This window comes from Microcaecilia unicolor, chromosome 6 (genome assembly GCF_901765095.1).
Source record: "Microcaecilia unicolor chromosome 6, aMicUni1.1, whole genome shotgun sequence".
NCBI classification, from domain to species: Eukaryota; Metazoa; Chordata; class Amphibia; order Gymnophiona; family Siphonopidae; genus Microcaecilia; species Microcaecilia unicolor.
Genome location: NC_044036.1, coordinates 286860323 through 286874965, shown reverse-complemented (window position 1 = coordinate 286874965; position 14643 = coordinate 286860323). Strand labels below are relative to the sequence as shown.

General features: G+C 44.2%; 1 protein-coding gene across 1 annotated transcript in view; it reads right to left on the bottom strand.

Moving 5' to 3' along the window:
- Positions 1 to 14643, bottom strand: part of LOC115473094 (histo-blood group ABO system transferase 2-like) — a 98434-nt gene that overhangs the window by 26942 nt on the left and 56849 nt on the right. Inside the window, exon 5 of the mRNA XM_030207746.1 lies at positions 14278 to 14313. Coding sequence (XP_030063606.1) covers positions 14278 to 14313 — 36 coding nt within the window. The remainder of the gene's footprint in view (positions 1 to 14277; positions 14314 to 14643) is intronic.

Here is a 14643-nt window from a genome sequence, read left to right as displayed (position 1 = left end):
GGAACGGAGTCTGGAATTAGCAGTAGAGGAGAAGGGGGCAGATAAGAGCGATTTGTCAACAGAACGGAGTGCTCAAGAAAGGGTGTAGGTTGAGACATGAGTGGAGAGGTATTGGGGAGCAGCAGAGTGAATACATAGGTCAGTAAGAGAAGTTTGAATTGAATGCGGAAACGGATAGGGAGCCAATGAAGTGATTTGAGGAGAGGGCTAATGTGAGAATAGCAACTTTGGCGGAAAATGAGTCGAGCTGCACAGTTTAGGACTGATTGAAGAGGAGAGAGATGGCAAAGTGGGAGACCAGCGAGAAGCAGGTTGCAACAGTCTAAGGGCCAGAAGATGCACTTGCATGACTTTACCTGGTTGTGTTTTTCTTACGACCAAGGCACAAAAAGGTATCTGAAATGACCAGATGACCACTGGAGAGAATCAGGGATGACCTTCCCTTACTCCCTCAGTGGTCACTAACCCCCTCCCACCCTCAAAAAATATCTTTCAAAATATTGACTGCCAGCCTCTATGCCAGCCTCAGATGTCATACTCAGGTCCATCACAGCAGTATGCAGGTCCCTGGAGCAGTTTTAGTGCGTGCAGTGCACTTCAGGCAGGTGGACCCAGGCCCATCCCCCCTACCTGTTACGTTTGTGGAGGAAACAGCGAGCCCTCTAAAACCCACCAGAAACCCACTGTACCCACATCTAGGTGCCCCCTTCACCTGTAAGGGCTATGGTAGTGGTGTACAGTTGGGGGTAGTGGGTTTTAGGGGGGGGTTGGGGGGCTCAGCAGTGCTGAGTCAGCACACAAGGTAAGGGAGCTATGTACCTGGGAGCAATTTATGAAGTCCACTGCAGTGCCCCCTAGGGTGCCCGGTTGGTGTCCTGGCATTTCAGGGGGACCAGTGCATTTGGTCGTTTCCGAGATGGACGTCCTTTGTTTCGAAAATCACTGAAAATCAGAAACATGGTCTAGGGACGACCATCTCTAAGGACGACAAATTTCAGGATTTGGACGTCCCTGACTGTATTATCATAACTAAAGATGGACATCCATCTTGTTTCAAAAATACGGGTTTCCCCGCCCCTGGAGCGGGACGTTTTGCGAGGACGTCCAAATTGAAACAAGGATGTCCCTTTTGAAAATGCCCCTCCACGTGTATCAAACTGCCTGCTTTTTTTTTACAATTATGTGGGCTGTTTGAAAATTGCCCTCAGAAAGTTTTTAGATACATATTAAAATGCTGTGTATGGTGAATGGAGAGCATAGAAAACACATCGGCCTAAACAGGTGTCACTGATATGATTCCTCTGCGTTTCTATTTGATCATCCATGCACGTATATCTATCAGAAAGACAAATGGATATTGACTTCCGTTCTATGGTGATCATATTACGGATTATTATTTTTCTAATTATACACAGAAATGATTTATCATTAATTTGAGGTCTCTGATTTTGCTGATGTGCTGTATGTGTGTGATCTCACATACATGGATGCTGGTGGACTTTTGCTCAAATAAAAGATAGGTTTGTTTAATAATTTTGAAACCCTGATTAGAAGACAGAAAGATTTTTCACCTACTCAATTAAAAATTTTAAAAAATAATATTTAGAGTTCCAGTCTTTATTCTCTGTTTTCCTTTTTTGGTACTGACATTGTCTGGTGTTCTATATGTCTCCTGTCTCAAGGTACTGCAACATCCTTTTTGTTAAAAACATTTCCATACTTTCCCTCACTATTGATAAGACTAACTGGGCAGTAGTTGCCTTCTTCCTGTCCCTTTGTCATATGAAACAAGACAACAACTGCTCACTCCCAGTTCTGCTAGTCCATTATAATTTTTTCCTTTGGTGTCACACAATTCTTCCAGGTTTTATATATCCTGGCATCCCTTTTGACAGTGACCAGAGCTAGAGGGATTGAAAGGTACAGAGGGAGAAACAACCTGAAGAGGTGATGCTGCTGCTGTAGAATTGAAGGGGAAGAGGAGATGCTTGCCTGTAATGAGAATTCTCTGTAGGCAGCAGGGGAATGCAGGATGTCACAGTATACCTACATTGCCCCTGCTTGTCAAAGGAGAAAGGTTGAGATCTGCTGAAGTCTTAGGCACAGTGCTAGGAATGAAACTGGACAAACTAAATAGTCTTTATGTTCCTTATCTACCCTCATATTACATAGCAGTAACATAGTAAATGGCAGCAAATAAAGACCTGCAGCATCCGTTTGTTCTGCCCAACAAAGTTGCCAGAGCTGAATCTGGCAATCTGCACAGAATCCACTTCATTGTGATTAAACACTGGTAGAGACTCATTTTCAAAGAACATAGACTTAAAAAATTACATAGGTTACTACATAACTTTTTAAGTCTATGTGCTTCGAAAATGAGCACCTTAAACTTTGTCTCTCCCTGCCAATTTTGGGGCACAAACTGTAGAAATCTACCTGGTCCTGGTCCTATGTCACGGCCATGGGGGGCAGTCAGCACTAACATCCCTACCCAGGGGCTTCCCAAGGCCACTGAATTTCCTGGATAGAAGGGAAGATTCAGGGACACATCAAGGCGATAACCATTCCTCTACGTTTAAAGATCAGGATTCTCCATAGGGAGGAAATCGTACTGTACGTCCTTTAGACACCTATAGACCCCATTATTCTTGAATTTCCTTGACTGCAAAAACACAAGCCCAGAATAGACTGGGACCAAGGAGAGCTAGTGGCCTGGGTTATGCCCTGTCGTACATAAGTATTGCCACACTGGGAGAGACCAAAGGTCCATCAAGCCTAGCATCCTGTTTCCAACAGTGACCAATCCAGGTCACAAATACCTGGCAAGATCCCGAAAAGTTCAATACATTTTATGCTGCTTATCCTAGAAATAAGCAATGGATTTTCCCTAAGTCAGTTTAATAATGGTCTATGGACTTTTCCTTTAGGAAGCCATCCAGACCTTTTTTTAAACCCCACTAAGCTAACCGCCTTTACCACATTCTCTAGCAACGAATTCCAAAGTTTAAATACACGTTGAGTGAAGAAAACTTTTCTCTGATTCGTAATAAATTTACAACTTTGTAGCTTCATTGCATGCCCCCTAGTCCTAGTATTTTTGGAAAGAGTAAACAAACGATCCACTCCACTCATTATTTTATCGACCTCTATCATATCTCCCCTTGGCCGTATTTTCTCCAAGCTGAAGAACCCTAGACACTTCAGCCTTTCCTCATAGGGAAGTCTTCCCATCCCCTTTATCATTTTCGTCACCCTTCTCTGTACCTTTTCTAATTCCATTACATCTTTTTTGAGATGCGCCTGGATTTCATGGAAGTGGGCCCCTCCAAGGGTCTCCCTTAAGCCTATGTAACCTACATCAACATGTTCTCCAAAACACAAGTGAGAATTTCCTGCCCCACTGGAAGAATAACTGTCCCACAGACCTGTTGCCAGGTAGAATGCCACCCAGAGGAAGGGTATACCAGCTCTCTGTTCCTGAGACAAATCTACAAAGGGGCTTTATTCATCCTTCTATTTCTCTGGCTGGAGCCGGCTTTTTTTTTGAGGGGAAAAAAAAGGATGGAACTCTATGCCCCTGCATTAATTATCGAGGACTGAATGCCATAACAGTCAAGAATAAATACCCGCTCCATTTGATCTATGAACTGCTTGACTGTTTACAAGGGGCCTGTGTTTTCACCAAACTGGATTTGAGGGGAGTCTATAATTTGATGTGCATTCATGAAGGAGATGAATGGAAGACAGCCTTCAATACTAGAGATGGCCACTATGAGTACCCGATCATGCCATTCGGGCTCTCCAGTGCTCCTGCTGTTTTCAAAACTTTGTCAATGACATCTTCTGAGATTTACTACAGAAATGCATCTTGGTATATCTAGATGACATCTTGATATTTTCCAAGACAAATGCCCAGCATCGGGAACAAGTCAAGCATGTTTTACAATGCCTGCATAAAAACCACCTCTATGCCAAATTGGAAAAATGCACTTTTGAGTGGAGAGAAATGCCTTTCTTAGGCTATATCATATCTGACTGGGGCCTGAAAATGGACCCTGCCAAGTTATCTACAATCTGTAACTGGCCTCGGCTATGCTGAAGGGTTACCCATATCAGACAGGCCTCTGAGGAGAAACCAGACAAAGAGTGTCCCAAACTAGGGAGAGTGGAAAGATGGCGACCTGAAGCTCGTACAACTCAACGGCCCAGCTGTCCTGTGAAGTTCTCTTTTTCTTTACTTGAAATTTCCTCTCTGTATTTGCAGTTACCTTAACTAAGAGGAAGGGGACAATGGGGGGTCAGCCGCCGATGCCAACGTTTTGTCCCCTGTGCAGCAAGTGTGGGACTGCTGTGCTATGAGCTGCCACAGATGACTGGGTTGGGGAGTCCTTTGATTAGCGCCGGCGAAGGAGCGTCGATGCTCTTGGACCTGGAAACAACTTCATCCGCTCCCGAATCATTTAAAACCACCATGGTCCAAAGGAGTGGAGGAGTGAGTTAGGAGTGTATGCAGAAACGGAAGTCGTTTACAGTTGAACCCGTGTCGGCGGTGCCACTCCTAAACCCATAAGAATTATCATCTTGGGATTTTTGGCTCCATGGAGGTTACATTGAATATCATCTGAAGGCGCTCCAGGACCTAATGGTGGTAGTAAATTAATTTGCTTCAGATATAATCTATTATTGAGCCACATGGATAATCTAATCGAATCCTTTGAGAATGAAAAATGATACGCAATGAAGTTCTACAGGAGTAGGAAATGGTTTAAGATTTTGAAAATGATAATAGACCAGAAACATTTGAACAAAATGAATATTATTACAGATGATTAATATCGAGATTGTTTTGTTTTCCCAGAGTTCCAGGTATGACTCCTAAAGTTTTTTCCTCTGAATGATTCCTCTTAGTATATTAATTCAATGAGTGAAGCCTGTGAAACTGGGATTACCTTAATCATTGGGAATTGAATTAGAGACTCAAGTGTTTGTATTGTTAAATAATTTCTGGTTTAAAAGGGAAAAAAAAATGAAATCCATCTACTAGGGCCCTGAAGCTTCTGAAACCTGTGAGCTGAAGTAACAGCCACCAAAAACATGACATTCCAGGGCAATAATTCAGATGACAAGGAATGAAGTGGCTCAAAAGGAGCTTTCATCAGCTGGGTGACAATGAATATTGAGGGTCCATGACACAGGCGGAGGTTTGACAGGGGCCTTTGTCAACAGCAAGCCTCTCATAGAGTGAACAACTAGGGGCTGTCCAGAAATGGGCTTACCTTCCATACGGGAATGATAAGCACTAATTGCACCGAGGTGAACCCTTACAGAATTGGTCTTTAGACCAGACTAGGAGAGGTGCAGAAGGTATTCACGCAGGGTCTGTGTAGGGAAAGAAAGAGGATCTAGGGCATTGCCCTCACACCAGATGGCAAACCTCTTCCATTTGAAAGAATAACACCTCTTAGTGAAATCTTTCCTGGAAGCCAGCAACACCCTGGAGACACCCTCAAGAAGATTCAAGGAAGCAAATTAAGCTCTCAACATCCAGGCTGTGAAGGCCAGGGACTGGAGGTTGGAATGCAAAGGAGACCCCTCATTCTGCATTTTGAGGGTCAGAAAACAATCTCCAAGAGGGAATCAGATCTGCCTGGGCCAATAAGGAGCAATCAGGTTAATGGTTCCGCGGTCTTGCTTGAATTTTAGCTAAGTCTCCTCCACAGAGGATGGGAAGATATTCTACAGAAGGCCATGTCCCCCAATGGAGGAGGAAGGCATCTGATGCGAGACAATCATGGGCCCTGTCCCTGGAACAGTAACTGAGGGACTTGTTGATTGAAAGGAATGGCAACTGATCCACTGAGGGGGATCCCACACTCAAAAGATCGCATGGCAACGCTATGCTGAGTGACCCCTGTGTAGTGGTTGCATGACCCTACTTAGTCTGTCAGCCAAGGTGTTGGATTTGCCCACCAGGTAAGCGGTTCTGAGAACAATCCTGTTCTGGATGGCCCATTGCCACATCCTTACGGCCTCCTCATTGGTGTAAGTACATTGGAATCTGATTGTCCATAGAGTACAGTTTGTTGAACAGCCCATCTCTGAAAGCCTTTAGAGTATTCCAGATGGCCGCAGCTCCAGAAGATTGATCTAAAGATCTGTCTTCTGAGCCATCCAAGTGGAACTCCCCACCCCAGGAAGGATGCATCCATCGTCAGCAGCAGCTTCTGGGGCTGAGAAATTTGGATTGGAAGTTCCACAGTCAAATTGGATTGAATCGTCCACCAGAGGAGGGACTGAAACAACTCCGGTGTTACCTGGATGACATCAGCTGGCTTCCTGGAGGCCTTACACCACTGGGAAGCTAGAGTCCACTGGGAGTTCTCATGTGAAGACGTGTGAAGGGAATGACATGCACAGTGGAGGCTACGTAGCTTAGTAACCTAAACATCTGCTGAGCTGTGCCAAATCCAAGTGGCGATTTCAACTAGAGCATCCATCCTCGATCCAGGGAGAAAAGCTCACACCTGCTGCGTGTCTAGCAGGGCTCCAATGAACTTCAATTGCTGAATAAGGAGCAGATGGGACTTGGAGTAGTTTAAAACGAACACTAGTTGCTCTAGCATCTGAATAGTCCACTGCATGAACTCCTGAGCACCATCCTTTGATGTGCTCTTCACCAGCCAATCATTTAGGTAGGGAAACACATGGACTCCCAGTCTGAGTATTGATGCTGTGACTAACTCAAGACACTTGGGGAAAACCATGGAAGCTGACACGAGGCCAAACGGCAACACACAGTGCTGAAAGTGACATGTTCCCACCTGAAATCTGAGATACTCCCTGGAAGTATCAGGATGTGAGTATAGGCACCCATCACCTTACCACAACTAGCACGTCTGAAATCCAGCACTTTGAGTTCTATGCGGCTGCACTCCGCTTTCGCTCTTACATCAAACCATATTGTGTGATGATCACTATTGCCTAGGTGGGCACCCACCTGGAGATTAGAAATACTGCCTCCATTTGTGAGCACTAGATCCAGCATTGACCCTTCCCTCGTGAGTTCCATCACCATTTGTCTGAGCAGGGCACTTTGACAGGCATCCACAATCTCCCTACTTCTTTTCAATTCTGCTGACGGGACATTCCAATCCAAATCAGTAAAGTTGAAATCTCCCAATAACAGTACCTCCCCTTTCATACCAAGTTTATGGATATCTTCTATCAGATCCTTGTCCAGTTTCTCCATTGGTACCAGAGATCTGTAGATAACACCCGTGTGGATTCAGGTTCCATTTTCTCTTTCCAGAACAATCCATATAGCTTCTTCCTTTCCCCAGTTCCCCTGCATTTCAGCCGCTCTATTATTTTTCACAACGAGTGCCACTCCTCCGCCTCTTCAGCCCTCCCTGTGCTTCCTAAAAAGTTCCTAAAAAGATTATAACCCAGTATGCTCGCATCCTATTCATGAGAGTCATTGAATCATGTCTCTGTAATAGCAACAATATCCAAGACTTCTTCAAACATCAGGGCTTGCAAATCTTAACCTTTTTACTTAGGCTACGAGCAATTGTGTTCATTGCTTTCCCTGTGTTATTAAGTGCATTTAGATGGTTACTACCCTACCGCTGACAAGGTTTTGCTGGTGGTGACTTTCTGATTTCCCTTTTTTCCTATTGTCACCTCTACCCTCTAGTTAAATGTCTATACCATCTGAATCTCTCTCCAAGTATCCTTTTTCCCTTCACAGAGAGATGTAGCCATCATTACAGAATAGCCTGTGATTTTGACATGTACTGCCCTATCCTTCTATGAATCTGGAACCTTCTTCTGTACACCAAGCTTCAAGCCATTTATTGAACTCCTTTGTTTTATGTAGTCTTTCCTCTCCCTTCCCATATGCAGGGATAACTTCAGAAAAAGCTGCATTCTGACTCCTAACCAAAGGTTTGAGTCCCTCCTTAAGCTTCTTGAACATTCACTGTGCTCCAAACTTGCTATTGTTGGCTAGGTCATTTGTCCCCAGGTGGATTACAATATCAGTATTAGAATCCTTACTTTCTTCTTGGATTACATCCAGTATTTATTTGATACTTCTGGTAGCTGAGGATCCTGGAAGGCATTGCAATAGATTGAGACCCTTGAACTGTGTTCCTAAATTAATGCCTTTTATAATGGAGTATCCTGCTTTCAGCCAATCCATTATTGTTTGGAGGGTGTCTCTTGGATTGAGTTACATTGCTTGCCTCTGGCTCCTCCTCAGTACTTCTTTTTTGAGTTTCATAATGTTCCAATGCAGCAAAGGAATTAGACAGGGGTAAATGTTGGGAGGTGAATGCATCTGTTTCACAGGTCATAGTCTACCTGAGCCTACTGTGACCCATCTATTCCTTTTCTTCTTTATTCTTTGTGGCAGTGCTGGTATTAAATTGAGTGGGAATTGGGTAGTCCTTGATGCTTCCTAGACTGCAGCCAATTCCTTCTTGAGGTTATTGATTTCATCTTTCATAGCTAAGGCAAGCTCTAAGGTATCAAATGGTTTGTCTTAGGACTAAGGCACCACATATATTGCATTGAATAAAAGACATGTTGATATGCTTGACAAGTATGAGGTGTACTATATTAAGATATTCAGTGAAGATAATTGCCTCTTGGTTTTCCTGTATAGGGAGAGCTAGACTAGGGGTGGGTGGGAGATGGTGGGCAGGGAGGGACTATAAGTCAGAGGACAGAATATGGACGTATAGAAACCAGCAGATCTCCAGTCAGATAATATAGGATAGATAGAGGTCAAGAAATCTATTAGAAAGGGGGAGCACACAGGAAGAGACAGTTTAGATGTATTAAACAATCCAAACACAAATTTGAAAATATAAGAGTCAAAATAGCTGTAGCAGCCCCTCCCCTAAAGACAGACTGACTAAGCACCAGTACAAAGGAGCTAAATTAAGTCTCAATCAATCTTCCACACAAAGGAGTCCAGGGTTTCAGCTTCTCTGCCTGGGGACCTGAAGCAAAGTCCTCTGGAATTTCTGATCATTTGAGCACAGATTCCACCACCAGGGAATGATGGGCACTTGTGGCCTATCAACACCAGGGGAATTCTCGTCCGATAAATGGTATCAATCTTCTTGGGGAGGACAGGGACCAACAGAGGGGACTCCCAGTCTTCACCTGAACATTACACAAGAGCTTGTGAAGTGGGACAGTCACAGCCTCTCTAGGAAGAAAATTCATAATCCAGGACCTCAAACTCTCATCCCTGGGTTCATCTTCCATCTCCAATGAATTGGAATGGCAGCTGCCCATTTCCTGACAACAGCTAGAAGGAGATGCTCTCAGGTGGAGACTTTCATCTCTCCTCTGGTGGGGAGGGGGTCAGATGGGATATCTCCTCTGAGAAGTACTTGGGTCCTCATCAGATGCCCATGAACACTCCATATCGGTGTCAGCAAAGAACTCCTCATGGGAGGGCTGGGACTGAGCTGGTCTCAAGTGTGAGAAACTTGGACCTTTACCTGGAGTGGTGTTGAGATGCAGGCTCCACCCTCAACTCCAGTGAAACTTTCTCCATTGATATTGAGGGGGTACCCACATGAGTGTTTGCCGATTCCAGTACCGCATTCTGCACCAGTGTCGGTGACCTTACCATAGGCTGATTGTCCTGTGAAGCAGCAGGTAGAGGCATGGCTGGTGCAACCACCCCTGACATCAATGCACTTTGCTGTAGTATGCCTGCCAAGCAGGGCCACTGAGAGGGGGGGCCCCTTGCCGGGGTCAGGCCACCGGCGCTGCAGTCCACGGTCTCACCTGCTTGCCTCCACAGCTCCGGGCCTCCTTCATTTAAAGCGGCAATCGCAGATCACGTCTCTCCTGGCCTTTCCTCCTGTGTCCCGTCCTTACGGAAACCGGAAGTTACATCAGACGAGGGCAGGACACGGAGGGAAGCCAGAAGAGAAGCGATCTAAAATTGCCGTTTGAATGAAGGGGGTCCGGAGCTGTGGAGGCAGGCAGGTGAGACCACAGACTGCAGTGGCAGTGGGAGCGATGACAGGCGGCAGCGGCAGGGAGTGACGGGGGGGCGGCAGTGGCGGGGGGCGGAGGTGGGGCAGCCTTCCCCCGGGCTCCGGCCTAGTCTCTCTGCGGCCCAGCTGCCAAGTGCTCCTGAAACATGGCCTGAAAGCACTCAGAAGATCGACATTGGGGAATGGCTGGGGCATTGATTCAGAGACAGGCTGCTGAACTGCTGGTGTTGACTCAGGTACCTGGTCTCGTTGCATGGAAACTTCTGTGTCGGCACCTCCTCGATGGAGGGGGCGCACTCCTCCATGTTCCAACTCTTCTCAGGGACCGGATCCCTCGGTGCCCAGGTGCTTCCAGCACCATGCATTGAAAAGGGATTGATGCTTGTGCTTTTTGGCCTTCTCCCAATGCTGAGCATCAACACCCCTCAGTTCCAACAATGACAACGTCAAATCTTCACACCTCCTCGGACATAGGTCTAGCAGCCAGGGGAACCGATGCAAGGGCAGACCCCGATGTCAATGCTAACATTGATGATTCAGAACAGGCTCCAAAATGTTCTCTCTCTCTGAGCCTCTAAGGACAGCCGTGTTTTTTTCTCCATATGTAGTCAAAGAAGACAGCTGGAAGGGCTATGTTCAGGGCCCCAAACACTGGAGACATCAGGAATGGGTTCCAGAGATGGTCTGATTGCACCGAAAACAGCACTTGAAGGCATTGGGAACTTTCAACGGCATGGAAAGAAAAACGGCCGTGGCCAAATCAAACGACTCAATGGTGATAGTAAAAAGAGGCAAGTCACCAAGAAAAAAGGAAAGGAAAAATCCCAACTGAAGCTCAGGCCTAAGCGGGCCTCATGAGCACAAAAAAATACTACAACTTAAAGTTGGGGGAAAAAATAACTAAGACTGTAAGGTTAAGGGGGGGGAAACAAACTCCTGAACAAAGGGGGGGGGGACAAAACCAGGCAAAAAAAATCCCCAAAGGAAGGCTCAATAAAAAGCTCAAAAAGCAGCAATGCACCAGATGCTGTGAGGAGCTATGAACAGTGCATTCTCTTCTCATGGTGGATGAAGAGAGACTGCTGGACCCACGCTCTCGTGTGTGCTCTTAAAGCTGTTATACACTGTAAAAGCATTCCACACCGAGCTATGTGGTTGGTGTCACCCACATGTGAGTATGACATAGCCTGCTTGTCTTTGGAGAATAGTGGTTTTTCACCTGTAATAAGCACGCATTAGTGTTTACCATAGCCTAGTAAAAGGACCTCTGAATATTGGGCCCTCAGTTTTTAGTTAAAATATTGTATTTGCTAATTTTCAAAGATAAACAAAGTGGGTAGATTCTGTTTGAAAACATGGTCATAGTGTGTGCATTAACACCCATTAATTATGTTTACAGTTGTGGGCTCTTTGAAAGTTGGCCAGAAAATATTTTTATATAAATATTAAAGTGCTGGGAATTTTTTTAAACAAATGCATTAAATAAAAAAATAGATTTCTAACTGCACTTTTGATCAATAAAGAAAATATTAATATGAGGGTATAATTAAATGGGCATAGTCATACCATGCAGGGTTGGAGTACATCATTTTAATCCTCTGATTTCAGAACATTAACCCCCTAATTCTATAAAAGTTGTCAAAAATTGTGCATGCAAATTTGGGTGCGTGCCTAATTCATGCAGGCATTTAGTCTAATGGTTAGTGCAGCAGGCTTTGATCCTGGCAACCTGGGCTCAGTTCCGACTGCAAGCTTCTTGTGACCTTGGGCAAGTCACTCCATTGCCCAGGTACAAAAACTTAGATTGTGAGCCCACTAGGGACAAAAGAAGTACCTGCATATAATGTGTACAGCGCTGCATACATCTAGCAGTGCTGTAGAAATCATTAGTAGTATAGTACGGCTTGTGTTGGGAAATCTTGCCTGACCAATTTACTTCAATTATTTGAGGAGTAAACAAACATGTGGACAAAGGGGAGCCGGTTGATATTGTGTATCTGGATTTTCAAAAGGCGTTTGACAAGGTACCATCATGAAAGGCTACAGAGGAATTGGAGGGTCATGGGATAGGAGGAAATGTCCTATTGTGGATTAAAACTGGTTGAAGGATAGGAAACAGAGTGGGGTTAAATGGGGCAGTATTCACAATGGAGAAGAGTAGTTAGTGGGGTTCCTCAGGGTCTGTGCTAGGACCGCTGCTTTTTAATATATTATAAATGATTTAGAGATGGGAGTAACTAGCGAGGTATTAATTTGCTGATGACACAAAGTTATTCAAAGTCGTTAACTCGCAACAGGATTGTGAAAAATTACAAGAGGACCTTACGAAACTGGGCGGCTAAATGGCAGATGACGTTTAATGTGAGCAAGGGCAAGGTGATGCATGTGGGAAAAAAGAACCCGAATTATAGCTACGTCATGCAAGGTTCCACGTTAGGAGTTACGGACCAAGAAAGGGATCTGGGTGTCGTCGTCAATAACACACTGAAACCTTCTGCTCAGTGTGCTGCTGCGGCTAGGAAAGCGAATAGAATGTTGGGTATTATTAGGAAAGGTATGGAAAACAGATGTGAGGATGTTATAATGCCGTTGTATTGCTCCATGGTGCGACCGCACCTTGAGTATTGTGTTCAATTCTGGTCGCCGCATCTCAAGAAAGATATAGTAGAATTGGAAAAGGTGCAGCAAAGGGCGACTAAAATGATAGCGGGGATGGGACGACTTCCCTATGAAGAAAGACTAAGGAGGCTAGGGCTATTCAGCTTGGAGAAGAGACGGCTGAGGGGAGACATGATAGAGGTATATAAAATAATGAGTGGCGTGGAACAGGTGGATGTGAAGCGTCTGTTCACGCTTTCCAAAAATACTAGGACTAGGGGGCATGCGATTAAACTACAGTGCAGTAAATTTAAAACAAATAGGAGAAAAGTTTTCTTCACCCATCGTGTAATTAAACTCTGGAATTCATTGCCAGAAAATGTGGTGAAGGCGGTTAGCTTAGCAGAGTTTAAAAAGGGGTTGGACGGTTTCCTAAAGGACAAGTCCATAAACCGCTACTAAACGGACTTGGAAAAAATCCAAAATCCCAGGAATAACATGTATAGATGTTGTACGTTTGGGAAGCTTGCCAGGTGCCTTTGGCCTGGATTGGCCGCTGTCGTGGACAAGATGCTGGGCTCAATGGACCCTTGGTCTTTTCCCAGTATAGCATTACTTATGTACTTAGCTAATTAGCACCAACAATTGGCTTTTCAACAATTATTTGCACTTATTAGATTTAATTGGAACTTGTGCATAAATTTAGGTGCAGGATCCACGCCTAAATTTTATGTATGAGCAAAAAAAAGGGATGCGGAAATGGGAAGGTCATGGGCGGAATGGGGGCATTCCTAACATTTACGTGTGTTGTAGAATACAGGGGATACACACCCAATTTAGCCATGTACATTTGCACCCCATTTCAGTTGGTACAAATGGTTGTGCCTAAAGTTATGTAGCGTCCCGGCATAAGAGCTAGTCTTTAAAACTACAGCTAACCTTAAGTGCAGCATATAGAGTAGCCCTTTTTTCAGCGCCATATATAGAATTCACCCCTAAAAGGCTTTACAGCTTCTTAAAATTACTTCTCAATTTCTTTTCCTTCTGTTTGTGCCTTATACTGCATGTCATTGACTTTTCCTATGCCCTTGCCCCATGTAGTGGGGTGGGGTAGAGGAGTGGCTTAGTTGGGTGGAGGAATGGCCTAGTGGTTAGAACACCTGTCTTGAAATCCAGAGTGGCCGGTTCAAATCCCACCACTGCTCCTTGTAATCTTGGCCAAGGGCACTTAACCCTCCATTGCCTCAGGTACAAACTTAGATTGTAAGCCCTCCTGGGACAAAGAAATATCCAGTGTACCTGATGTAACTCACCTTGAGCTACTACTGAAAAAGGACGTGAGCAAAATCTAAATAAATATAACCCAGAGCCTGGGTGTTTTTCTTGGATATATTTATTCCTTTTTCCAATTCATGAGAAACATGGGATTAAATAATACCTATTTATCTTTAATTGAAATAAATTTTTGAGTTGCATAATCTTTAGGCAGGGCTTTGCCAGCTACTAATTTATTTCATCTGTAATAATAAACAGTTGCAGATGTGGCAATACACATCTGTCCACATACGTCTTGTTATACACAGACAGCATAAACAAAGGACTCCTCTAGGTTGCACCTATCTGTTTATCACAGTAGAAACTGAGAAACACTTACAATAGGTTCATCGTTTCTGGTTGGGAATAATTCATTCTGAAAAGGAGAAAGGCGATTAGGTGAAAATAGAGTTTCTGAAAAGCAATTTTGAGAGAAATAGATAAAAAGAGTAGATAGCCAGGCAAGAAAAGAGTTTTTTTTCAATGTGAAAGAATGCATATGATAAATTTTTGTAACAAAACCCAATGTAAACGGCAATACAAATGCCTAAGTATTTCTATTTATTTTATTAATCTTATACCTCTACATGCAAAACAATTAAGGGGTGTACAACAAAACATTAAATAATACAACACAAAAAATGACTATGATGAAAGAGCCCAGATTGAATAAAGGCTACATCTATGATAAAGACCAGTATGGTCC